At 34.8% G+C, this 26532-nt stretch overlaps 1 protein-coding gene across 1 annotated transcript in view; it reads left to right on the top strand.

Annotated features, from left to right (window-relative positions):
* Nucleotides 1–26532, top strand: part of LOC146999390 (mitochondrial inner membrane protease subunit 2-like) — a 315792-nt gene that overhangs the window by 263569 nt on the left and 25691 nt on the right. The window contains exon 3 of the mRNA XM_085823075.1: nt 22447–22546. Within this exon, the coding sequence (XP_085679201.1) occupies nt 22447–22546 (100 nt within the window). The remainder of the gene's footprint in view (nt 1–22446; nt 22547–26532) is intronic.

A 26532-nucleotide genomic window follows, 5' to 3' on the forward strand; every position in this document is an offset into this window, starting at 1 on the left:
CTTCTGAAATGAAAAAAAGAAAACGAAAATAGGTTGCTATCAATTAAGAAGTTCGCCAAGTAAATTATTATTGGCGAAAACTGAAAAAAAATACGCCAAGATAAATTTTTGAATTTCTCCTTAAATTTCGCACCAAGTTATACAAAATTTAATATTTAAGTACAATTTGAGTCTTAGAATCGAAATATGAAAAAAAAAATGGCATGCCGTTTCAGAAAAAAGGTTGATTTTTGTGTCAAAATACATATGTTAGAATGATGTTATATATAAATCTAATATATATCCTAAGTCGCGCTTTCAAGACATGAAAAACGCAATTTGAATTTCGTCAATCGGCCCAGTAGAACGGGAGATATAGAACTGTCCTTTTTTTGCGGGGGGGGGCACTGTACATGCTCAAATACAGACCTTCAATAAGGCTCAGTAAGCATTGCGTCTTGTGTATATTTTAGTCTGAATACAAGCGAGTGATGCATAAAGAGTTGCAAGTTGAGAGTAATTTTTAAAATTAACTGATTAATTAAATATTGATCTTTTGACTTTCTTCTACATTCCTGATCGGTTTAGTGAAATTGTGATTGCTGGTATTATACCGGTAATAAAAACATATAGTTTTGATAGGTAATAAATATTAATGTATATGAAATAAAGAGTCAATTATTCTGAATCGAATACACCGAGGCTTGAATGAAAGCTCGATGTTGGAAATGAGAAGAATTGCACTGCTGCAGATAAAGGAACATTTATGACGTAATAACAAAAATCAGAATTTCCTGCATGAAGACATTTTTCACAAAATCGAAGTGTTTAAACTTATTCTGACTCTTCAGAATGTTAAAAATTTGTCTTATTTTCCTTTGTCAACTTTTTCATATGTGCGAAGTTAGGTTATATTTTTTTTTATTTGAAAGCATACGTACTTCCCGTGCACCACAGATGTACAACAGGAGGCTTACAGAAGTAAGTTAAGTAAAACATTAAAAATTGTATGCATAAATAAAACGGACAAAGCAGAGAACAGTAATCTGGACTTCACGAAAACAGATAAGGTCACTAACCAAGTCACTCTGAGTATTTCCAAATCGTTCTGGAAGCATAATTTAGGGCCATCAAATGTAGAGCATAAGAAAATCAAATGTTTCACATCCTGAGGTACTCTTTTTGAACATTCAGATAAATTGTTTAATCTTAGGTTAAAACGAAACAGGTAACTTGCAAATTTACTGTGACCAGATAAAAACTGAGAAACTTTAAAATTAATAGAGGGGAAAGACTCGGAATGCAGTCTATGGTAAACAGAAGGAAAGAACGTTCTGGTGACCTCAGCATTACAATATGAAATATATTCCGCATTCTACTTAGCTAAAAGCTTCTTATAATGAAAGGACTTCCAATAGCTCTTTGAAATGCTAATGTTGATATCAATGGATAAATTTAAGGCATCTTTAGCTAAGAAATCTTTAGCTAAGAAATCTTTGGCTAAGAAATCTTTTTCATTTCCATAGAAACGGAGATGATCACGCACATAATGCAAAGCGGATATCAATTTCTCTATTTCTAAGCGAACTGACAGTTAATAGGTAACTAATTTGTCGCAGAAAATTAATTTGATAACTAATTTGTGCTTCGAGAAGAATTTTGTAAGACTAATAACTTGCATTTATATCATACGTAGAAGAAAACATAAGAAACTCGTAAAGACAGCCCATTTAGTTAACGGGAATCAGACTTAAAAGGTGGAACGTAACCTTGAGTACCGTGGTCTTTCCCAAATAGCCACTGGTGGATATTTTTAATAGTGTTTGAAGAAACGAAATAAGGTTATAGTCCAAAGCTATAACAGAACTTGGAGACCTGCAGAGCATATATCTTTGTGTTGACCTTTTTTTTTTCTTTTTAAATTTAAAAAATTTGTTTGCTTCATGTTTCCTTTATTAGTCCAAAGAGATTTGAGTCCCGAAGGACAATTACTTTCGTTTTGGCATTTTGCGTCGAATCCCTCGGAATGTCCATTTCACTTTTCAAACTGTTGCCACCAAATATTATCACGCTGTGTTATATTTGAAGATATTAAATAATGAAAAATCTGCATAAATATATGTATATTTCTCGCATTGTGATAAAACAACGGTATCTAGAGCCATCCAATTTTGAATGAAGTAATCCTACTGCGAATATGGGTTTCTGAAATCCCAAATTTGAAATTTGGAATTTGTTTTATGATAGATTTCATATTTTGAAAAACTTTAACGAATTTTTTAGTAACAAAATCAACAATTTAAAAGCGAGCAATGGCAACACTGTACGGGGGAGAAAAAACTTTTTTTATCTCCAGCGTGTCGAACTGTATATCGGAAATTCTAAAGATATGCTCATTTTAATATTATTTTGCGACATTGCTATTGAACTAAATTTTATAGTTTAAATGCAAAGAACATGATATTTAATAAATAAAGATAACACACAAAACGTTTAAAAAAAACGTCCTTTTGGACGTAATTTAAAATCTGAAACAGTTCAGATGTTTTTTTGTGTGTTTTTTTCTCAAAGTATCTATTATTTTCGTTTCGCATTGTGTCGTTATTTTTCTTTTCTCAGTTGTACATAATCGTGATGAAATTTTGCATATTAAGTTACACTATAGACTAAATCCTCACTACTTATTCACTGTATTTGAGAATAGAAATCCCTTAATGATTTAGAAGACATAGGACTTTGGGTACACGCGAAATGCACTTTCACTCTTTCCATTTAATTTCACGAAGCTTGCTTGCGGCCGCTCCGATCACACAATAAGGTCATTAAAACTTTACCTTACTCTAAAAATTTCTATTATGCCGAGGGAATTACTACAGGCTCTTGCTTCCTCTTTGAATGAAAGGTAATTAGATTCGGCCTCGAATCTATTATCATGTCATTGGCTCTTTCGATTCGGAATGGAATGCCAGTAATCACGCTTTCCATTTCTCTATATCCTCTCCAGGTTAATTCCATCCGGTATTTGCTACCTGAACGTAATAAGCTCCAACCCGGACAGATTGTTTTGCCGGAGATAAACAATTTAATTACGGCCATTCTTACCCTCTATTTCTATGGAGACGAAGACCCCTACTTAATTGGATAGTTGGGGTAATCTCTCAGACTATGCTACGGGCAGATTGCGTCCGGAATTTCTCTTGAGTTATTGTTTCTGTTTATCGAATCCACCTGCAATAGAATTCCGTGGAGAAGTATAGCAAAAGAAGGTTATGCATAATAGGCATTTCATTGCAAATGGATGATACTATGGAAATGGATAATCTACATAATATATAATGAAAAAAGAATATTCGCTAATTACTGAAATTAATTACATTACATACATGTTTTCATATTATTATTTTTTTACTTTTAAGGCGAAACAACACCGTAAAAGCCGATACGGATGTTAATCAAACTTGAGAAATCACAGACATGATTTTATTCACTGAAGGAAAAAATCTTATGTGTACACCACATGACTTCCATGTACGGAATATTAAATTATACGCAATTTTCCTGCATTTCATTTAAACATATTGAACTAACAGTTAAGGAATTTTGAATTAAATCTACTTTGTAAATAGCGCATAAACCACAATAGAATAAATGAACTCTTTAAAGTTTACTGTATTCATTTACCATAGCGACACTTTGGCGCTGGCGCTAGGTTCACTTAACAGTATTACATCTCATTCATTTTATAACTCAGAGTGCACCAAAATTTTATCATCTGAAGAATTACCACAAGTTCTTTTCAAATACTATAATAAATCTAAAACGATATATAAAAGAAATTAAACAAATAAAAAAGAAACAGATTTTCGGAGACAATTCAGCGCCGCTTACCTAATGTGCATGCGCTACTAATTAATTCACTTCGCAGCAAGCCAAAAATACATAAAAATTGAAAATATTTTCATTAAAATTTGAAAGATATAAAAAATATAAAAACAAAGTACAATTAAAATAATTAAAAAATTATTTTTACAATTAAAATTACAGTTTCAATCCAAAAACAAGCTAATAACTTAAATGATAATAACTTAAATGATAAATGAGAATGAATTAAGCATAATTTAATTCGCAATAATAAAAGAAGACGTTACTTTGTTGTTGCGAAGCTTAGTTTCAGTAGATTGGCAACAAATTCACTATTCTGCTAAGTTTCAAAACAAACATGGCGGCCATGGCAAATCAAAAATTAGGCTTAGTCGCAATTAAACATCTTTTAAATTGTCGATAATTCCACAATTATTGCCTGCGGGTTAATTAAAGGCATAAAAATCTTAACCAGAACAACGTAACTCAACATACACACAGTCGCCACGAAAATTTCTCTTCAGAATTCATTTTAAATCAGATTTATAATTTTTTTATCGGAAAAGAGACGTAGGAATGTCACGCAAAAATATCGTTAAATTGCATTCGATAGCGGTCAAAATGGATATTTTTGTTGAAATATGATACCCGAAGTTTTACGCGATTACAATACTTCCTTTTTACTTCGTAGAAGGAAGTAAAAACAGTTGGGTCGAGAGTACATGATATAGTTATATCTAATAACGAAAATAAAATTGGCTGTTCACTCGGAGAATAATTGCAAATTCGTGTGTGCACGAAATTATGCACGAAAGGTTTGATGAAAAAATAGAATGCTATTATATTACCGTCTTAAATAGTGCAAATATTGTTTTAATCATGTTTTATATTTGAATCAGTTTGTAGGATATAAGGATGTATTTAGGTAAGAAATAACAAACTTCCTGCCGAGCGGTTCATAATGCTGTTGAATATGAAGATGGAGGGTTTTTTTTTTTTTTTTTTTTTTTAGTTCACAGCGTGTTTGGTGCCATCCATGATGTGTTCAGTAATATTAAAATATGATGATTTAATACTCACAGATGAATTTTCCTCGAATCACATTTTGTCTTTATTAGAATGCGTAGTGGCCCATTTTCCCGCTAGTGAAGAACCGAACCTAATAAAATGAACTCAGGATATCAATGGATGTAATTAATCAGAAAGAACTGTACACACAACTTCCGCTTATCAGAGACGTCTGTCAGACATATCAGGGATTCCACTGAATACTAACTAAACAAATTCTGTATGATTATAGATCTATCATAGCCTGTTCTGTTTGCTTTTGACAGATAGGATCCATGGTTTCGAGGAGGCTTACTCGGAGTATACGGACCCTTTATTCTACACTGTTGTGCAAAGCTTAAACAACAGGTGTTCTTTTTGGCATAACTCCACGAGAAATCATCTGAGAGACATTAAATTTAAAATTAAAAGACAGCATTTTGTATTTAAACGATGACGAAAGCATAATTGCTCTAAAAATGAACACAATGCATACAGTATGGAATCAAACAAAAACAGGCTTTATTGAACTCATAGTATCGTTACACATGATTGTCTGTACAAGAGGAAGAACAAAAAGCAGGTGTTCCTTAGTATGGGATATGCCCTCCCCTTACTGCAATGGTTGCTTCTAACGATCTCTCCATACTCAGCACCAGATTTTCCAAAAGATCTTGAGGTAAGAGTGCCCATTCCTCAATAAGCATCTGTTTCAGTTGTTGGGTGTTCCCCGGAAGATGTAATCGTGTCACAAGCATCTCCCCAAAGCATCCCACACATGTTCTTTGGGGTTTAAATCAAGGGAGTACGCTGGACAATCCATTCGAGTGATATCTTCACTTTTCGGTAGCTTCCGAACAGCAAGAATCTGGTGTGGCCGTGCATTGTCATCCATAAAAACGAAGTCTGCTCCAATGGCACCTCGGAACAGACGCAATTTGGGAAGGATCACCTCCTGACGCTAGCGATCTCCGGTTACAGAACCTCTGTCGAAAACGTGGAGCTCCGTCCGCCCGTTCAGCATAATGCCTCTACAGGCGAGATCTTCAGGACACCGTAACGGTCTCTTTCCGTAATGTTACTGGGATTAAACCGTGTCCTGACCTCTCTCCAAATTAATTTGTGTTAAGAATCGCTTGTGGCACTAAAACGATTACGATAAGGAGGATACTACTCCATTGATGGAGATGCCCAGTTTTTGCGCTCCTTGCACTACTGAAAACGGTGATGCCGATGGCCAAATTTCAAAGGCATGCAGCGTTCAGGACGACAGGCGTATAGTCCACCTTTGTGAAGGTGTTTGGACACAGTAAACCACGACAAGTGTCGCCCGTTGCTGTTCACAGTTGTTGAGCTGTGGCGCTTGCTGACTGGTTTCGGACTCTTTTTGTCTGCAGGACTATATATCGGTTATTTGCTGCAGTTGTTTTCCTGAGACGGCCACCACCAACCTTTTTAGTAGCTGTACCTCTGGTATGGAAGACTTTCTAAACGCACGAAACGCCACTTTTGTTGATTCCGAATTCTTCAGCTATACTGGTCACACTTCGCCCCTACTCCAGATTTTCGATCATTCTTCCACGTGGGAAGTCATCCAGATCATTTCTTCTAGCCATATTTCACGAAAGAACTTTTTGTACTTGCAGTGAATGTCTTTAATTGCATCTCCATCCTTCCTTTTAAGGTAATCTCGAGTTGAGCGCGCCGACCGTGCGCGTTTTGCATACGCTCAAATAGCTTGTGACCTTTTTTTCTTGACATTTGCATACGCATGACCTTTTTACTGAACTGTGTATTCATTGTACTGAACGCAAGAACCCCTTTTCTACAATTTCATGGCTATCTGATTAAAATTTACATTGTTGCTTACGCAAAACCAGTGTATTATAAGCAGTAGGAATCGCTTCTAGTCAAACCCTGTTGCTCGTTTTCGGTTACCATGTGTTCAGTAGTGGAAGTCCAAATGAGCTGCTTCGTTCTTAATCTTGCATTAGTTCGGCTATATTTGGATAAGGCTTCGGCTTCTAAGGTCCAGATTATAGAGAGAACATTGTACAGTCATCATGCTGATGTTTGCTAAAGGCCTTAGCATAGAATTCATTCTAGTACTGCTTGAGGCACTGTTGCATGACTCTTACGTAAAATGATTCCTTCCATCCAATCTTGGTTATGTTCAGCCATATTTTTTATAACCAGTTTGCTTTTGTAAGTTTGAGATTTTGTCCGAATTCTTGTATTTAAGGTTCAATTTTTAAATGGTTATATGTAAAAATCTACTCTTGAATTAAGAAACGCAGCAGCGGTGCTTTGTATTCTTCATTTGTATTTTGTATTCCTCTGTACCAATTTTTCTGGCTTGTTTTTCAGTGTACTTCGAGCTTCTGAAGACGATATTGTTGTTAGTGTTTGGTGTAGCTCTTGCCAGGTCGTATTCACTACTAAAATGATGTCATGGATAATAATGGCCAAGATCAGAGGAAACGCGTGTCGTTGGCAAGCATTTCAGGTTTAAGGTTTTCCTCCCACCTTCATAGCGTGCCTTCCTGGTGTAGTGGTTCTGCACACTGGTCCAGTATCCAGAGGTCCGTGGTTCGAATCCCGGCGAAGGCGTTGCTAATTTTTCATCTTGCCTGCTTCAAAAAAAAAAAAATCTTAATGTCTCTACAGTGGCGCCCGAACTAAAAGGGGTTTGGATGAGGGTTCTCTACATCCAGGATTTGGCTATTGTGTCCCTTAAAAACCAGTCGCCCTTTAAAAGGGGGAGTATGTAAGGTATTTCTCCCGCCTTCCTCGCGTGCCTTCGTGGTGTAGTGGTCAGCACACTGAGCGGGTATTTCAGAGGTCCGTGGTTCGATTCCCGGCGAAGGCGTTGTTAATTTTTCATCTCTCCGTCTTTTCCAAAAAATCCTAATGTCTCTACAATAGCCCCGAACTAGAAGGGTCGTAGATGATGATTTCTGCTCACCCCATATTTCGCGATTCGGTCCGCTAAAAACCCAGTCGCCCTTTACAAAGTGGGAGTATATAAGGTATTTTTCCCGCTTTCCTAGCATGACTTCGTGGTGTAGTGGTTCTGCACGTTGGGCCGATATTCCAGAAGTCCGTGGTTCGATTCCCGGCGAAGGCGTTGCTAATTTTTCATCTTGCCTGATTAAAAAAAATCGTAATATGTCTACAGTAGCGCCCGAACTAAAAGGAGTTTGGATAAGGATTCTCCACACCCAGGATTTGGCGATTGGGTCCCCTAAAAACCCCAGTTGCCTTTTAAAAGGGGGAGTATATAAGGTATTTCTCCCGCCTTCCTGGTGTGCCTTCGTGTCCTTGGTTCGATTCTAGGCGAAGGCGGTTGCTATTGTTCATCTTTCCTTCTTCCAAAAAATGCCTAATGTCGCTACACCTTAATTATTAATTAAAACTGATGTTTGACGCAACAACTTCTCACGTCGTTTTACATCGGCTGAGGTGTATATCATACCATTTTCATGAAAGGCAGTTAGAACCGCAGAAAAAAATAAAAATTATACTGCACGCTTTCCTTTCTTCGCCCAGACAGAGACAGATCAAATTTTCTTTCGTTCCTCCCATGTACTCTAGGAGATCAAAAGCATTAGACAAAGCGACTGTTCGAATATAATAGGCCTCGTAGACAATCTGGCTGTTTACTATTTCTTATCGAAGTCCACGGTGGCAGTTCGAACAAAAAAGTGACGCAAAACATACGAGTATAAAGGTAACTTTTCCTGAAAACTGCTGTTATCACAACATACCAACTACAACGAATTTTTTCTATCTATTTGCATATTCTCTAATTTCGGTAACATGAGAATCAATCACAAAAGGCATTTCTTTTGCAAAACTACGTCCATTTCTTCTACACTCCATTCACTACACTTCTATCCATTTTTTCATTGGTGCCTGCACATTACACACCAATTTACTGGTATTTACATTCAGATTCAGAACAAAGCTGTTAGGATTATTTAATCTTCACTGCAATCAAATTTCCACATAAGATGGGAAATCCGAACTCGAGCCAAATGGCATGTCAGTAGGCCTTATGCAAAAACGGGGCTATTTACGAAAAATTTCCATATCAGGGAGAAGGATATTTTTCTCAGCATTCAGCAAGAATAGTGAGATCTCTCAGAAAATTATCATTATGTTACCTTAAACATTTGTAGCATTGCTTTCATTTAAGCTAAAAATCATTAATTGTAAACGACAATAAGGTCGCCTGAAAAAATCCTTTCTTACTTCCTTGTACGAAGTAAAGGAAGTATTGTAATCGCGAAATTTTGGTGTGTCATATTTCAACGAAAATATCCATTTTGACCGCTATCAAATGCAATTGAACGATGTTTTTAAGTGACATCTGTACGTAAGGACAGAATAAAGGACTGTTTTTCCCAAAACGAGTTGCAAAAAAGGATTTAAAACAGATTTAGAAGAGATTTTTTCCGTGACCTCTGTTACGTATGTGTATATATATATTGTATCACTCTAAAGAATAAAGAACTAAAGAACGCTATATATATATAAATTTATTATATATATATTTATATATATAAATTTATATATATATATATAAACGAGTAGCCTCAGAACGTTGAAATAATCAGCAATTTAAAAGTTGTTTAAATGCATCTAAGCCTAATTTTTCTACCATAGCAACCATATTTGTTTACATTTGAAAGTTAGCAGAATAGTAAATTCAGTTTATGCCCTTTCAGTCTCTTTTTCCAAGTGGGACCAAACTAAATTTTTAGTTTTGTGCACCGAAAAATTTGCCTTCTTTCCCGCTGGCCGAATTGCTTGTTTTTGCGCCAAAGGGGCAATTTGACCAGAAGGGATGTTAATTTCGTTTTGGCTTTGTGCGTCGATTCACTTTTGAAGTTGTTGAAAATAAAATGATCATGTGATCTCTGACGGTCGTGTGTTTGCAATCGTCAGATATCAAACCAAAAACATCGTGAATATTATTTTACCATGCTCTAAATCAGGGCTTTTAAATCTTTTTCAGTCGCGACCCCGTTTTATGACTGAGATCTTTTCGCGACCCCAGGACCCCATAATATTTATGAAACTTTAGTGGGACCCCCATCAGCATGGCGCAAATCCGACACACGCGTGAGTGAAACTGTCAATTTTTTCATTTGCACTATAATATACTACTGTAGCTTTAGGCCATTAACTGTAATTTCTAACTTTAAGACATAGGACAATGTGAAAATTTTAAATAAGTGACAGACGAAATGACAGCGTCACGTGCAAAGCAAGAAAAATGTACTTTTATATTATAAAAAGAAATGCGTCTAAACGTTTTTTTTTTTCTTTGTCTGTATTGTTTTATCTTTATCTATTCAGATAAATAGTGTAAAAATATTTGGTAATTGTAAAATTATTATAATAAGTTAAAGAAATATCAAAACTGCTAACATTTTTGGAGACGTCCTTCTACAAGGCCCACGACCCCCACAGGGGTCGCGACCCACAGTTTAAGAAACCTGCTCTAAATTCTATTAATTTTTAAGCTTTGATTTAATTTCATTTGAAACAAATAATATCGCAATAACGCCATGCTGATGCTTCACATTCATTGTTCATTCAAACGACTAATGTATTCATCAAACCTTACCATTTCAAATTCTGAATAAGGCATTTTATATGCGCATAAATTTATACTGTGCCGTGTATTGCAATTTATAGTTTATTAGCAAATGTTATGCGAATCGATTGGACTAAGTTTCTAACTCTTAGGTAACCTTTTTATAATCTTCATAGAAATGTTGCATATTTAAAGCGCCAAAGAGATTTCTCAATTTTACTTCTATTAGTTTGCGTTTGAGAGATAATAATCACAATTATTCCCATTTTTTTTTTTACTCGTGGTTTTTCTTAGAACATACAGCAACGGCAGCACGCTTGTGTAATCTATGCTTTTCGGGAAGGTAATGACATCGAAGCGAAATGAAACTCTTAATTAACTTGAATTAATGGTATTATGGATAGAAAGGAAAATCTGAATCAATACAATAAAATATACCTCTCCAAAAGCTAATTGCTAGGTTAACTTTCATGATAGCAGTGGGTCTCATGCACGATTTGAAAGCAACTGACGGACCTCTTTTATTTTTTTCTTTATATAAAAGGATTCCTTCCCTTTTTATGGGAATATGGGAATTTCCTGCGAATTCCCATATTCCCATAAAAAGGAATTTTTATGGGAATTTCCTGCGAATATGGACATCTGGAAGCCCACATTTAAAATTTGAAAGTTGCTTTATTATCGACTAGCACCTTCGCTGCCAGCTTTCGTTTGGCTTTTAAATGTACCTTAAAAATGGTTGAAGGGAACACCAAACGTTAAATTTAAAACCTGCGTAGAATTTTACTCTCCAGAACAATTTCATAAAAAAAATCTGATGTGTACACCACATGACTTCCTTCTACGGAATATTAAATTATACGCATTTTTTCTTGCATTTCATTTAAACTTATTAGATTGAATTAAACTACTTCGCCGACAGCGCATAAACCACAATAGAGTAAATGCATTCTTTAAAATTGACTTTGTTTGCCATAGCGACACTCTGGCGCTAGGTTTACTTAACAGTATTATATTTCGTTCATATTATAACTCAGAATGCACAAAATTTATATCATTTAAATAATTATCTAATTGTTGCCACATGTTCTATTCAAATACTATAAGAAAGCTAGAACGATGTATAAAAGAAATTAAGCAAACAAAACAAAAAAGAAACAGTTTTTCACAGACGATTGAGTATTTCTCATTCAATTAATTCCGTTTTCACTTCGCGACAAGGCAAAAATACATAAAAACTCAAATATCTGTATTAAAAATTACGAAGTAAATCTTAAACGCTTATTTCCTTGAAAAAATTCCAGAAAGGATTAAGCATGATTTAAATATTAAATGAAGGCGTTATCTTTGTTGTTGCGAAGCTAAGTTTCTCTATATTGGCAACAAATCCGCTATCCTGCTGTTTCAAATGTAAACAAGAGCAATGGCCGCCATCAAAAACGTTATTAGTCTTAGCGGCGGCATTTAAACAATTTTAAAATTGTTGATAATTCTAAACATATTGCATACAGATTTACTAAAGGCATAAAAACCTTCAACGGAAGATAAGAACAAGATAATTCAATCATTTTTAAAGCAAAAAATGTACAATTTACAAATATATAACAGTAAAGAAACTGAGATCACTGAGCCGGGTAACAGAGTGGATATATATATAAATATATTTATATACGTTTGCTGCGGCCGATTGCAACCAAAATACGAGGTGCACATCTACATGTTATAGCAGTCCTATATACAAAATTTGAACCTTCTGAGGCTACTCGTTTTTGAGTTATGCGAGATACGTACGTACGCACGTACGTACATACGTTCGTACAGACGCCACGAAAAATTCTCTTCAGAATTCATTTTAAAGCAGTTTTATAACTTTTCTGGAGGAAAAGAGTGTTTTATTCTGTTCGTACATACAGATATCACGGAAATACATCGTTAAATTGCATTTGAAAGGGGTCAAAATGGGATATTTTCGTTGAAATATGCTGCCTGAAACTTTTCGCGATTACAGTACTTCCTTTTTACTTCGTACAAGGAAGTAAAAAGGTTTTACGTATAACAAAATTACAATTAAATAAGCAAGCAATATTCCTTAATGCAAATAGTAATTATCCTAATAAATAAATTAACCAACTTTCCTTTGCAAAATCTTAAGATCTCAAATGGTATAAAGGAGGTTAAGAATTTTGTTTCCTAAAACAATCACTCAAAACTTTTCAATATCTTAAAGACGGTGAAATGAGCAATAAATAACATAAAAGAATACAAGAAACAAAAAATTCTTAAAAGCAGAGTATAATTAATGATATTTTATCTTATATTTTCAAGAGAAAAAAATTACAATGAAATAAGTTATATCCCTTAATGCAAATATTAATTATCCTAATAAAAAATTAACCAACTTTCCGTTGAATAAAAATAGATCATGCAAAACTTTTCAGTATCTTACAAATAGTGAAATAAGCAAAAGATAACATGAAAAAAACTCAAAAAGCAAAAAATTTCGCACAGAATTTTACTCTGCAGAACAAATTTACCAAAAAAAAAAAAAAAAAAAAAAAACATTAAAAATGTATTATATATAAAAAAAATCTGATGTGTACACTACATGACTTCCTTGTATTGGAACATTAAATTGGAATATTAAATTATAGGCATTTTTTCTTGCATTTCATTTAATCTTATTGGATTGAATTAAATCTACTTCGCCGACAGCGCATAAACCACAATAGAATAAACGCATTCTTTAAAATTCACTCTAGTATTTGTTTATCATAGCGACACTCTGGCGCTAGATTCACTTAACAGTATTAATAATTATATAACAGTTAACTTATATAATAATTATATAACGGAAACTAAGTTAACTGTTATATAATCCAATAATTATATAACAGTTAACTTATATATTTCGTTCATGTTATAACTCCTAATGCACAAAATTTATATCATTTAAAGAATAGAATTATCTAATCATTGCCACATGCTCTATTCAAATACTATAATAAAGCTAGAATAATGTATGAAAGAAATTAAGCAAACAAAACAAAAAAGAAACAGTTTTTCACAGACGATTGAGTATTTCTCATTTAATTAATTCAGTTCTCACTTCGCGAGAAGTCAAAAATACATAAAAACTCAAAATATCTATATTAAAAATTACGAAGTAAATCTTAAACACTTATTTCCTCGAAAAAATTCCAGAAAGGATTAAGCATGATTTAATTGGCAATAATAAATGAATGCGTTATCTTTGTTGTTGCGAAGCCAAGTTTCTCTTTGTTGTTGTGAAGCTAAGTTTCTCTACATTGGCAACAAATCCACTGGTCGCCTGTTTAAAATGTAAACATCAATGGCCGCCATTAAAAAAAGGCTTAGCGGCACTTAGACAACTTTAAAATTGTTGATAATTCTAAAAATATTGCATACAGATTTACTAAAGGCATAAAAACCTTAACCGGAAGATAAGAAAAACATAATTCAATCATTTTTAAAGCAAAAAACGTACAATTCACAAACATATAAGAGTAAAGAAACTGAGATCACTGAGCCGGGTAACAGAGTGGATATATATATATAAATATATTTATATACGTTTGGTGCGGCCGATTGCAACCAAAATACGAGGTGCACATCTACATGTTATAGCAGTCCTATATACAAAATTTCAATGTTCTGAGGGTACACGTTTTTGAGTTAGGCGAGAGACGCCACGAAACATTCTCTTGAGAATTAATTTTAAAGCAGTTTTATAATTTTTTTTTTTTTTTTTTGTAGGAAACGAGTCCTTTATTCTGTCCTTACGTACAGATATCACGCAAAAACATCGTTAAATTGCATTCGATAGCGGTCAAAATGGATTTTTCGTTGAAATATGCTGCCTGAAACTTTTCGCGATTACAATACTTCCTTTTTACTTCGTACAAGGAAGTAAAAATGACAATCAAATATGCCAATCTTTTAAAAACAGTGACATAAAAAATACGATGAAAAAATTGATGCCAAATCCATATTTCTAAAAGAATGAAACTATTCAAAATGATGCGATTTCATCAAAAATCTATCAACAACAATAATACAGAAAAATTGTTGCCAAAATCACATTTTTAGAGATGTGAGAAGTGTACTCGGAAGCTTCATTTAATTTTTTTTTAAAATACCAAATTTCCAAAATTCGTTTTGCAAAATCAGTCGCAAGGATGAAAGTTTAAAGTGTCCAAAAATCAAAGAAAAATAAACTGTACATTTTTAAAAATAAACTTTTTTAGAAAAAATCCTGTTGAAAAGGTGTTAAGCTCCCTTTGTTAAATAAATTCGTATTGAATCGATTTATTGAAACACGAAATTTATTTTAAGTTCGTAAAATAGCTAAGTGCCTACGTTTCATGACGATTTGGAAATGAAGTGTGTAGAGTAAAATTTCGCTTTCCTATAGCCCATTATGTCTCAAAATGACGCGATTTCATCACAAAACATAAAATTAAAAAAAAAAAAAAAATTAATTCGATTTTCGAAAAAATCGCTTCGAGGTGCACTGTCTCTTGTCTAGATGCACCTATGTACCAAATTTCGTAGCCGTGGTTTATTAGCTTACGCGCAGCGCGAACCAAAGACACACACACACACAGACAGACTTTTTTATTATATGTAGAGAAAAGATGTTAGCCGAGGCTTATGGAGATGAAACTTTGTCTCATGCACGTATGTTTGAATGGCATAAGCGGTTTTCAGGGAAAACGGATAGTGTGGAGCCCAGCACGTTCATCATGATTGAAAGGGTTCTTGGTGGTCAGACTGTTAATCAACACTACTACATTGAAGTACAAAAAAAAAAAAAATACTTCGTGAAAAAATTAGAAAAAAAAATAGGCCGCAGTTCTTGAGGGGTGGATGGGTGTTGCACCAGGACAATGCACCTGCTCGCACGGCCGGTGTCCGCCGATAACATCGCGGCAAAAACATCGCGGACGAAAACGTCGCAGAGAAAACAACGCAAGGCGAAAACATCGTGCTACAAAACATCGTGGGAGAAAACCTCGCAAAGAGAAAACATCGCAGTCCTAAAACATCGTGATACAAAACATCGTCGTCGAAAATAAAGCGGTTCAAAAACTTCGCAGTTTAAAAACATCGTCGTCGAAAATATCGTGGTAAAAAATAAAGTATCTACAAATCATCGCATGACGATAACATCGCAGACATGCTTTTTCCATACATGCTTTAATAACTGTAAATGAATATTCTCATAAAGATTTGTGAGCGCAAAATGTAAAGAAGGATAATTTTTACTTTCACATTTTTTATTAACTAATAAATTTTTTCTGAAAAAGTAAGAAGGAAACTTAAGCATAGAAAATTAAATGCAACTTATAGATTATACTTTTCATGAAAAATTACCAGTAAAAACTTTATAAAAAATGATTTATTAATGGCCTTTGTTAGTTAACTATGTCAGTTTAAAATTCTATTAATTGCTATAAGTTGCATTAATTTGCTATGCTTAAGTTTCCTTCTTACTTTTTCAGAAAAAAATTATTAGTTAATAAAAAAAATGTGAAAGTAAAAATTATCCTTCTTTACATTTTGCGCTCACAAATCATTATGCGAATATCAATTTACAGTTATTAACGCATGTTTGCGAAAAGCATGTATGAAAAAAGCATGTCTGCGATGTTATCGTCATGCGATGATTTGTAGATACTTTATTTTTTACCACGATATTTTCGACGATGTTTTTAAATTGCGAAGTTTTTGAACCGCTTTATTTTCGACGACGATGTTTTGTACCACGATGTTTTAGGACTGCGATGTTTTCTCTTTGCGATGTTTTCTCCCACGATGTTTTGTAGCACGACGTTTTCGCCTTGCGTTGTTTTCTCCGCGACATTTTCGTCCGCGATGTTTTTGCCGCGATGTTTTCGGCTGTAACCCGCACGGCCCTATCTGTCAAGCACTTTCTGACCAGAAAAAACATTACTGTGATGGGGCATCCTCCTTATTCATCTGATTTGGCTCCATAGGACTTTATTTTATTTCCTAAAGTTAAATCTTACTTAAAGGAAACCCATTTTACCTGACCTGAAGAGGTTCAGTCAAAAACGGAGAATCTCCTGAAGGGCTTTCCAAAAACATCGTTCCAGAACTGTTACCAGCAATGGCAGCAGCGAATTCAGAAGCGTGTGAATGCTGAAGGGAACTACTTTCAAGCTGATAATGTCACGGAGAACTGATTATGTAAGTGTGATGATTTATTGGACCAGTCTCGTTTCTTTAGTGCCACATCTTGTAAATCCCCATTTATCTTGAAAAGCAGGTTTTTGTTCGAACACTTACCTTACCCTTTAATAAATGCACGGCTTATATATTTTAATCCTTAAATTAAAATCTTTATTATAATTTTAACTTTAACTTCAAGTGGATAATCCATCAAATGGATTTTTATTTCATGTTGAATTAGATAACCATGGTTGACTGAAAAACGGAAAGCAACATTTAAAAATTATGTTTAATTTCAAATGATAGGTAACCTTACAGGGTAAACATAACTGCAATAACATAAACAGTTTTTACTAGCTGTACCTTAGTTAATGATGGAATTAATCATTGTATGCTTCATAAACTCATGTTACATGATCTCAAAGCAAAATGCATTCTCTGCTTCATGGTAAATATATAATAAATTTTTGAGGAAACCTTTCCTCAATAGTAACAAGTAATGTATAAAAAAATTAAGTCAATTTCTACTTTGCTCAACAAAGAAAAATTAAAAAAAAAATTAAAATACAAAACAAATTTTTGTAATAAAAATTAAAAACAAATTTAATATGTGAAAAAAAGTGTATTAACATCAAGTGTCATCCACTACAAGTTTAAAAAAATGTATTTGAACTTGAGTGGATGAATAAAAAGTATTTTATTTACGATTGAAAATTAATTAATAAATAATTAATTAAATAAACAAATTTTTTAAGTCAACTGCTACTTAGGTCAACAAAGAAAAATTTTAAAAATACAAAAAATTTTAAAAAAATTTAATATGTGAATATAAAGTATTAACATTAAGTGTCATCCACTACAAGTTAAAAAATGTATCTGAACGTGTGTGGATGAATAAAACGTATTTTTATTAACGATTAAAAATTTGAACAAGATATAGGGAGAGTATGAGATAACAGTAGGAATTTGATAGGTATATTTAAATAAATAATAATATTTTCATGACTCGTAGTTTGAGAAATGTTACAATAAATATCATCCTTTGGGGAAAACACTCACATTAAAACAATTTACTCTGTGAACATTAATTTATAAGGTATTTCTCCCGCCTTCTTTGACGTGTCTTCGTGGTGTAGTGGTTCTGTACGCTGGGCCGGTATTCCAGAGGTCCGTGGTTCGATTCCTGGCGAAGACGTTGCTAATTTTTCATATTTCCTGCTTCCAAAAAAATCCTAATGTCTCTAGAGTGGCGCCTGAACTAAAAGCGTGTTGGATGAGGATTCTCCACACCCAGGATTTGGCGATCGGGTCCCCTAAAAACCCCAGTCGCCCTTTAAAAAGGGGAGTATATAAGGTATTTCTCCCGCTTTCCTAGCGTGCCTTCGTGATGTAGTGGTTCTGCACGCTGGTCCGGTATTCCAGAGGTCCGTGGTTCGATTCTCGGCGAAAGCAGTAGCTAATTTTTCATCTCTCCGGCTTCCAAAATTAACCTAATGTCTCTACAAATTGAATGACATGTCGTTTCTGCATTGGATGCTTGTGAGGTTTTAATGAGGAGAAACCTACATATTGTTTCTTTCCAATTTCTTTCTTTCCTGTATAATCTGTATTCCTTCCCTCATAATAAATTATTAAAAATGTTTCTATGATTTGTGAGCATTCTGTCTTTTAGACACATTTCTTCAGATATTTATGTTAAATGGGAAAAAGTTCTGTTTTTCTTTGTTCCTTTCCGAGCCTATGCATTTTATCAGAATGCTGTAAAAAGGAACTCATATATAAAACGTATTGCAGAATGGAATAAATTCTCTAATTTAACTTTCCTGTCAACCTTGAACGCATTAGCTGTTTTCATCCTATGATATTAATCCTACGAAAATATATGAGAGAAAAAACAGCGATTTCTGTGGTGGCTATAATTTAAATCACATCAAAGAAACATTTGTGTCAGGAAAAAAAATGCAAGAAACTCTAGTATAGTAGATTTGGCTGTATGCTTTTGAAATGCGTCACACCGTTAAAAATATTCGAATTCTTTAAGCCTTTAATACCCTAAATAATGGGAAAAAATGTTTCAAGAATGCAAAAGAAAAAGATAGTTCCATCTCTCTAGTAATTTCTCGATTACGAAGCAGTTTTTTCTGCTTAGGATTTTGCATAAATTAGATTTTCGTGTTGGTGCATTCCGTGAAAATGACTTTTCGAAAGATTTCTCTGTATCCGTTAGGTGGCGCTGTAGGCCCTTAACTCGATTCGATGCAACATTCCAGATTCTTTGTTGCTAAGCGTCAATTGATTCCCTTATTCTTAAATCCCAAGAGTTTCAGTTAAAGAAATAGTAAAAAATGATTAAGTTTTTTGCTATGATTCTGTTGCGAGCTTAGGAGGAAAATATACAATGTTTTTCTAATTATAAGAAATATTTAAGAAATTCAGTTTACCGATTTACACAAATTGTCATTGTGATGCAATGACGGTACAGTTCGTACATTCAGTAATTCTGAAATCGATCAAATTTGTTAGTGAAAAGAGTAAACTCGCTCAAATAAATGATCCATTTACTTATTTCATTCAGCATGTGTCATCTTGGTTAATCAGCTGATCAGAAGTGATGCTAAAATTTGCATGTCTAAGTGACTTTGAATTTTCCTGTCGTATTAGTTTAAATCTTAATTGCCGTAACACTTGGCCTCATTATGATCACTCTTTCAAAAACAGTATTCTTCCATAAATCGTCTAAATGAAGTAATCGCGAGCGTAAATTTTCATATAATGATAAATATAACCACAGTAAAAGTTTAAAAAATTAAATTAAAAATAAAAAATGAACTGTTTCAGATTTTATATTATGCCCAGAGGGACTGTTTTTTTAACGTTTTGTGTGTTACCTTTATTTATTAAATCTGTTATTCTCACTTAAACCATGAAACACCATAGACATAAATGGGTACAGATGATCAGCTGGAACAGTACGGTAGTTAGTAAAGTTCCTAGTTTTTCTAGGGGCACACAAAATGGTTTAAAGTACCACCATAAAAAGTTCTCTACGTAAGCATGCCATCACTTCGAACTGAATCGATCTGAAAGGAAAGTTCTATGGCTTAATTTCATCTTTCTGGTATCTGAACCATCCGTTCGGATCTCGAGAAGACAACACGAAGACATTCAGCTGCACAGAGATGAAATCGAGGTTCATCCTTTCTGAACAACACAATTCTAGGATCCAAAGGGTCTTTTCCGATGAAGCCTGCTCAGACGAGATACAATCCAATTGTCTGATACAATCCCAATCCGACGGAGTTCGGACTGTCACCTATAAGAAAAGCGTTGAGTGCGAGCCTCTTATCTTAAAGGGAACGCAAAGTGCGTTATGTCGCCCTTTCTTTGAAAGACGCTGGAGCTCTCTCGCCTTAGATGCCTAAAATGTATAAATAATTTTCCCATCCTTGTGACATCTGTGGCAGTTTTGCAGATGGTGGATGTCTACGCAGCGTTTTAATACGTATCTAATAGGGGGATCGGAAAGTAATGTCGTTTCTGCGCATGTCGACAACAACATGCTAAGGGCAGAAGTGGAAATTCCTTGTCAGACACTCTTAACCAACCTTGGTCGACCATCCAAGAACATTTAAAGCAGAATGGAAAAATAAGCAAAGCAGGTGTTTGAGTCCCCCATAATCTGTCCGAAAAGAGCAAAGCCAACCTATCCATCACATAAAACGTATTGCTTCAACGGCACCATAAAGAACCGTTTTCTGATCGTTTGATTAGTGGAGACAAAAAAATAAGTCCTATATGATAATCCAAAACTCAAAAGGCAGTGTTAATAGGGGTTACAAAGGGTTTACATCCCGAAAAGGCGCTTCTGGGTGTTTGATGGAGTATTCGCGGAATTGTTCATTTTGAATTGCTGAAACCTGGACAAACTGTTAATGCAAACCTTTATTGTGAACAATTGGATGGAGTGAACCAATCTTTAATCGAAAAATATCATTGTCAATAGAAAAGACATCATTCTGCAACACGACAATTCAAGACCGCACTGTGCAAGACGAACATTGAAAAAAATTAATGAATTGGGTGGGAGGTACTGCCATACTCACCCACCATACTCGGCCTATATCGCAGCATTAGATTTCCATTTATTCGGATCCCTACAAAATTTTCTTAGCGGCAAAAAATTTGAAAATTTGGATGATGTCCAAAATGTCCTCTCGAGATATTTTACCCAAAAACCAATTGATTTTTATCGGTCCGGGATTGAAAATCTGCACATTAGATGGCAAAAGGTTATTGTTAACGAGGGTGATTATATTATTGATTAAAAATAAAAACTTGTCAAAAATGTATTCGTTTGAATTTAATGTAAGAAAGCGACATTACTTTCCGGTCCCCCTATTAGAAAAAATTCTTTATGGCAGTGTAAACGGTAAATGGAGTATTATTTGCGTGTTTCTCACTTAATTGTAGAATTGCTATTGGGAGCTGTCCATCCGACGCTGCCTTCACTCCTTAGCTGAAAATAGTCTTGATCCTACAGAAACTCTCTCTTACATAACATTTTACAGTCCGTTAATGATTGACAGTGTTTTATCACTGCGCGATATTTTTCTTTCTGAGAGCTAGTAATAAATATGTTTCTGCATTCTAATTCTGTTTGTCGTGTTTCCAGTTTGCATTATCCCTTAATGATGTAATTAATTATCTAATATTTGCTTATCGCCAGTTAACTGCGTTTAGACCACAAACAAATGAACCGCTTGTTCCTTCAAAATTAATGTCACAGAGAGCAGCTTTTTATTTTAGCGGTGCATAATTTGTTATAAGGTATTTCTCCCGCTTTCTTGGCATGCCTTCGTGGTGTGGTGGTCTGCACGCTGGACGCGTATTTCAGAGGTCCGCGGTTCGATTCCCGGCGAAGGCATTGCTAATTTTTCAATTCTCCTGCTTCCAAAAACATGCCCAATGCCTCTACAATGTCATACACTAGAAAATTCTTTTAATTTTTTTAAATAAAAAATAAGGCAGATGATTTAGCATTCAAATAATTAGTATAATATGGTTGACTAATCAGTATGTGTAACATATTCAGACTAACCTCTTTCCTGCTATGTAATCACTTCGAAACATTTTTTTTTTGATAATTTTACTTCACAAATTCGTTGTCAGTTCCCGAAAGAGAGTCACGGTGGCTCACGCACTTGTATTACACTTACCAATATCTCCCAAAGAGGTTACAGTGATTAATATTGGTGCTCTCTCGTTGTCACTCTGAGGCGTTCTTAAAATGTTCAAGATATATTCTGGGCATCACAGAGAGTTCAAAGTATTAATGTTTTACTTAAATACAGTTTTTTTAGTTTTTTATAAATTATCAATAGTCAATAAAACTATCACATAAGCCTTGTATATTTTGCCTTTAAATGGAAGGCGGGTCATTGAAACACAGGGCTGTAATATTCTTTTATTGTTATACTGAAAAAATGTTTCAATGCAGCATTAAATGTTTAAACTAGTTATATTTGCTTTCAACTGTACTAATAGTTCAGGTGCTGTAGTGCTAAGTAAATAATGCAGGCAAATATCACTAAATTCTTGAAATCTTTAGTCAGTCATTAAATTCTTAAAATTCGTTTTTAATATTATTGAATGGTAATGACATCTGAAGGAAGTAATCATTATTCTTATGTTTTGCTTTGTTCGAATGCCAATGAGTTTCTAATTTTTAATCTCAACATTAGGTCAATAAACAGAGGAAGATACGTCTCCATACCATTGGGGCATTGCTGGGTAGAAGGAGATCACGCATCCCATAGTATGGACAGCAATTTCTTCGGTCCTGTAAGTTTATTCACAAAACTTTCATCTTTATTTCAGTTGTTCCCCCAAAAAATGAAAGAAGTTGTTCCCAATAGAAACTTAAAGAAGTTGTTTCGAAAAGAAACTTCTTCCCCCCCCCTTGTCAATTGTTTAAGCCTTCGGAGCAGTAGTCTCTTGTTTTCCTTTGCGAGGACTGTCCCGTTTACTTTCACGTATGTTTTTTGGGCGGACGGGGGTAGATGTTTTGAACCAAAATAAAATAATATTTATTTCAGTAAGCTTATAATTTGAAAGTCGTCCAGTGACCACTGTCAATGTTTTGAAGCCCAGCTATTAGGTAAGAAATGGCACTCGAAGTGAATGTTTGTTACTAAAGAATATTGTACGTTATTTTCTTCCTTCACGTTCGTACGGGGTTCGTAGATTTGGAGTGAATAACGACGACAGCACTTGATGGAATATCGAAACACACTTTATTGGCCGGTATTAATCAGGACAGCTCCAAAGTCACGTTTTACAGTCGTCGAAGATCTACTATACAATCCTGGAACAATCAGCGACACAGCCCTGAGGCTATCACGGTGAAGACAGCTTCACTGCAAAGCACCAGAGAACAGCTTCCGACTCTGCTCAGTCGTTCTCGAAACTCCAAGTTTCAATTCTCCAAGTTCCTCGATACTCGCGATGCACGACTAACCATCTCGCACTCACTCTCCGCGTACCAGCAGAGTTTATATAGTTTTTGGCTTGTGTTCGAGAACATTCTGGGCTAAGCCGGTAAGAATTCGTACCAGAAGGTTCTGTGGTCTTGAGGGGGTCGACCCTTTATGGTCATATGGTCCAGTGGGACTAGGAGGATTGGGTCTTCCCTGTATTATGACTATTATGACCAGAAGGTTCTCCATCCGTCCATGGCATATCGCCAATTTTGCCGCCAAATGTCGCCAAAAAGGCGATTTCTCGCCAAACGTAGCAACTTTGCCTTGACTTGTCATTTTATAGCAACCCTAAACCTTCTTTGCGGGGAAGCCATCTTACCGCGCCTGGACATTTCGTAACAATATATAAAGCATAGAACTCCCCTGACATAAATGCTAATAGAGGTTCTATTGCTAAATTGCGATGTTATCTGCTGCAGTGATCAGCGCCTGTTGCATTAAAGGAATTTTCATGGCTGATGCTTGTCGCAATTATATATTATATTATATTAAATATCATTATAATGATATATTATTTTTAGTCCAAAGAGGCTTTATTGCTGAGGGACTATTGTTTTTATTTTGGCATTTTGCGTTGAAATCTTAAAGCTGTATCACATTTCAAACTGTAACCACGTATTATATTTAAAGAAATTAAATAATGAAGAATCTGTATAAATGTATGTATGTTTCTCGCATTGTGATAAAACAACGGTACCTACAGCCATCCAATTTTAAATGATGTAATCCTACTATGAATATGGGCATCCGGAAGCCCGAACTTGGAATTTGTTTTATTATCAATTTCTTATTTTGTAAAACTTTAACGAATTTTTGATTCACAAACTGAAGGATTTCAAAGCGAGCAATAGCAATACTGTACAGAAAAAACATTTTTATCTCCAGCGCGCGAGACTGTGTATCGGAAATTCTATAGATCTGCTTAATTTAAAATTATTTTTCTGTATTGCTCTTGAACTGAATTTTATGGTTTAAGTGCGAAGAACATAATATTTAATAAATAAAGGTAACAGACAGAATGTTAAAAATATATTATGGACGTAATTTAAAATCTGAAACCTTTCAGATTTTATTTTTTTAAGATAATTATTATTCTTGTTATTCTTTCGAAATCTAAACTTTGCCTATATCTCCAACATATTAATGCCTACCTTAAAAGTCCCATTTATATATATTTCGCTAAAGGTCATATAAAAATAATTACTTGTGATGCTGAATAGGTAGTCATCTCAGGAAACTTCTACCACTGTTTACCGATGTACTTATACGGCGGATTAAAGAAATCACAAATTAACAATTGAGTAATTTTCCTTTCATTTCATTCTTTACATGTTACTTTGCATTTGCAATTTGGAAAATAAATGAAACCATTAGAAATCGGGTTAGTCTTTTTGAATGGCCGTGTATAATAATTAAATTTATCAGTCTGTTATTGCTAAAACTTGCTTGCAATATTTCCATCTAAAAGCTTTCATCTTCTTAATTCCGCATAACTTCCTTTTCTGAAAGTTTTGGTTGATACAATTTTCAGCTGTGGTTAGTTAGCCTTGAAGTTAATGAGAATTGAGGGTCGTAGAAATTCACTAGAAACACAGTATTTGTTGCCCACTTAAAAACTCAATTCAAATTAACTTGTCAAGTGCCATCACGAATTTTATGCGGAAATCAAATTACTACTCTTAGAGTTGTCACATTTCTTTTCCAAAAAGCAGTTTTTCATCCCTTAAATTAAATTTATTCGTTAATTCTTCCGAAATATTCGTAAACATCACTTTTACGGGACAAGTTTTCTCATTACTGAGCGCCAGTTTATGCAATTTGAATGCGAGGGAAATTTTGTTAAAATTTTTAAGGAAAAAAAACTCAACAAAAACTATTCTTACAAAGCATTTACTTATCATCTGCTTCATTTTGAATTATTTTTCGTTATTTTAAAGAACTGTGTGTAGCTGATTGAATAAATTTTTAATTTGCAAGCATTTATCAAAAGTGTTCAGTGAAGTTTTTTGTGGATGCATTTAAAATAACGAGATTTTTATTAAAGTTTTCTTAATATATATACACTCATGTCCATAAATTAAGGATAATTCGGGGTCACGCGGAAATTGAACTTTAAAATAAATATATCACCTGTAAAATAACTACACACATCTTCAAGAATCATATGCAAATTTCAGGAAATAACCAGATGACACCGATGGTACGTCACAATGACGAGAGTGTAAGACAGTGATATATAAGGAATACAGGCAAAGAAGTAAAATTGTTCGCAGGCGCTTTATAAGCATTTCAGTGCAACAACCGAATAGTTATGACACAAAGGACGCATTTGGATGATTTTTTAAGTGGTAGAATTATCAGCCGTCTGGAATGTGGGCGTACGGAACTGGAAGTATCAGAAGAACTTGGAATTGCCCAGAGTGTCATCTCCAGGCTTTGGCAACAACGATTCCAAGATGATGTTAATGTGAGTAGACATTACAGCACAGGTCGCCCAAGAGTTACAACGCCGAATAAGGACCGGTATTTGCCAGTTATTGCCAAAAGAAACAAGAGGAGCACAGCCTCAGACCTGTCTCGTCAGCTCTCTTCAGCCACTGGTACGACAATTTCAAGGCAGACCGTGTACAGACGCTTAGGGCAGATTCGTCTATATGCTCGTAGACCTGTCAGATGCGTTCCACTTACTGCAACTCACTGTCGCCTGCGGTTAGCCTGGACTAGAGAGCATGTATTGTGTACACCGCAACAGTGGGCTTGTGTGATGTTTTCCGACGAGTCCAGGTTTAGCTTGCAGTCATATGGAGAGCTCCAGATACCCGTTACCAACTTGAAAACATCATTGAACGACACCGTTACGGTGGTGCAGGAGTGCTCGTTTGGGGTGGAATTATTCTGGGTTCCAGAATTGACCTGCATTGTCAAATTAGAATCATGACAAGTCAAATCTATCGGGACGTCATTCTGGAACAAGATGTACGTTTGTTTCGGGGCGCCATGGGCGCACAATTTGTGTTTATGGATGACAACGCCCGTCCTCACCCTGCAAACATCGTAAGTGAATGCCTTCAATCGGAGGATATCACCCGTATGGACTGGCCAGCATTCTCACCGTACTTGAATCCAGTAGAGCACGTGTGGGACATACTTGGCCGACGAGTTGCAGCCCGTCAAACTCCTCCTACATGTCTACCGGAACTTCGGAGAGCATTGCTTTTTGAGTGGTGTAATATCCTCCAAGATCAGATCGATAATTTGATACTCAGTATGCCTGGGCGTTGTACGGAC

The sequence above is a fragment of the Stegodyphus dumicola genome, chromosome 1, assembly GCF_044657685.1.
Source record: "Stegodyphus dumicola isolate Sdum_Otavi_A_Nest chromosome 1, ASM4465768v1".
NCBI lineage: Eukaryota > Metazoa > Arthropoda > Arachnida > Araneae > Eresidae > Stegodyphus > Stegodyphus dumicola.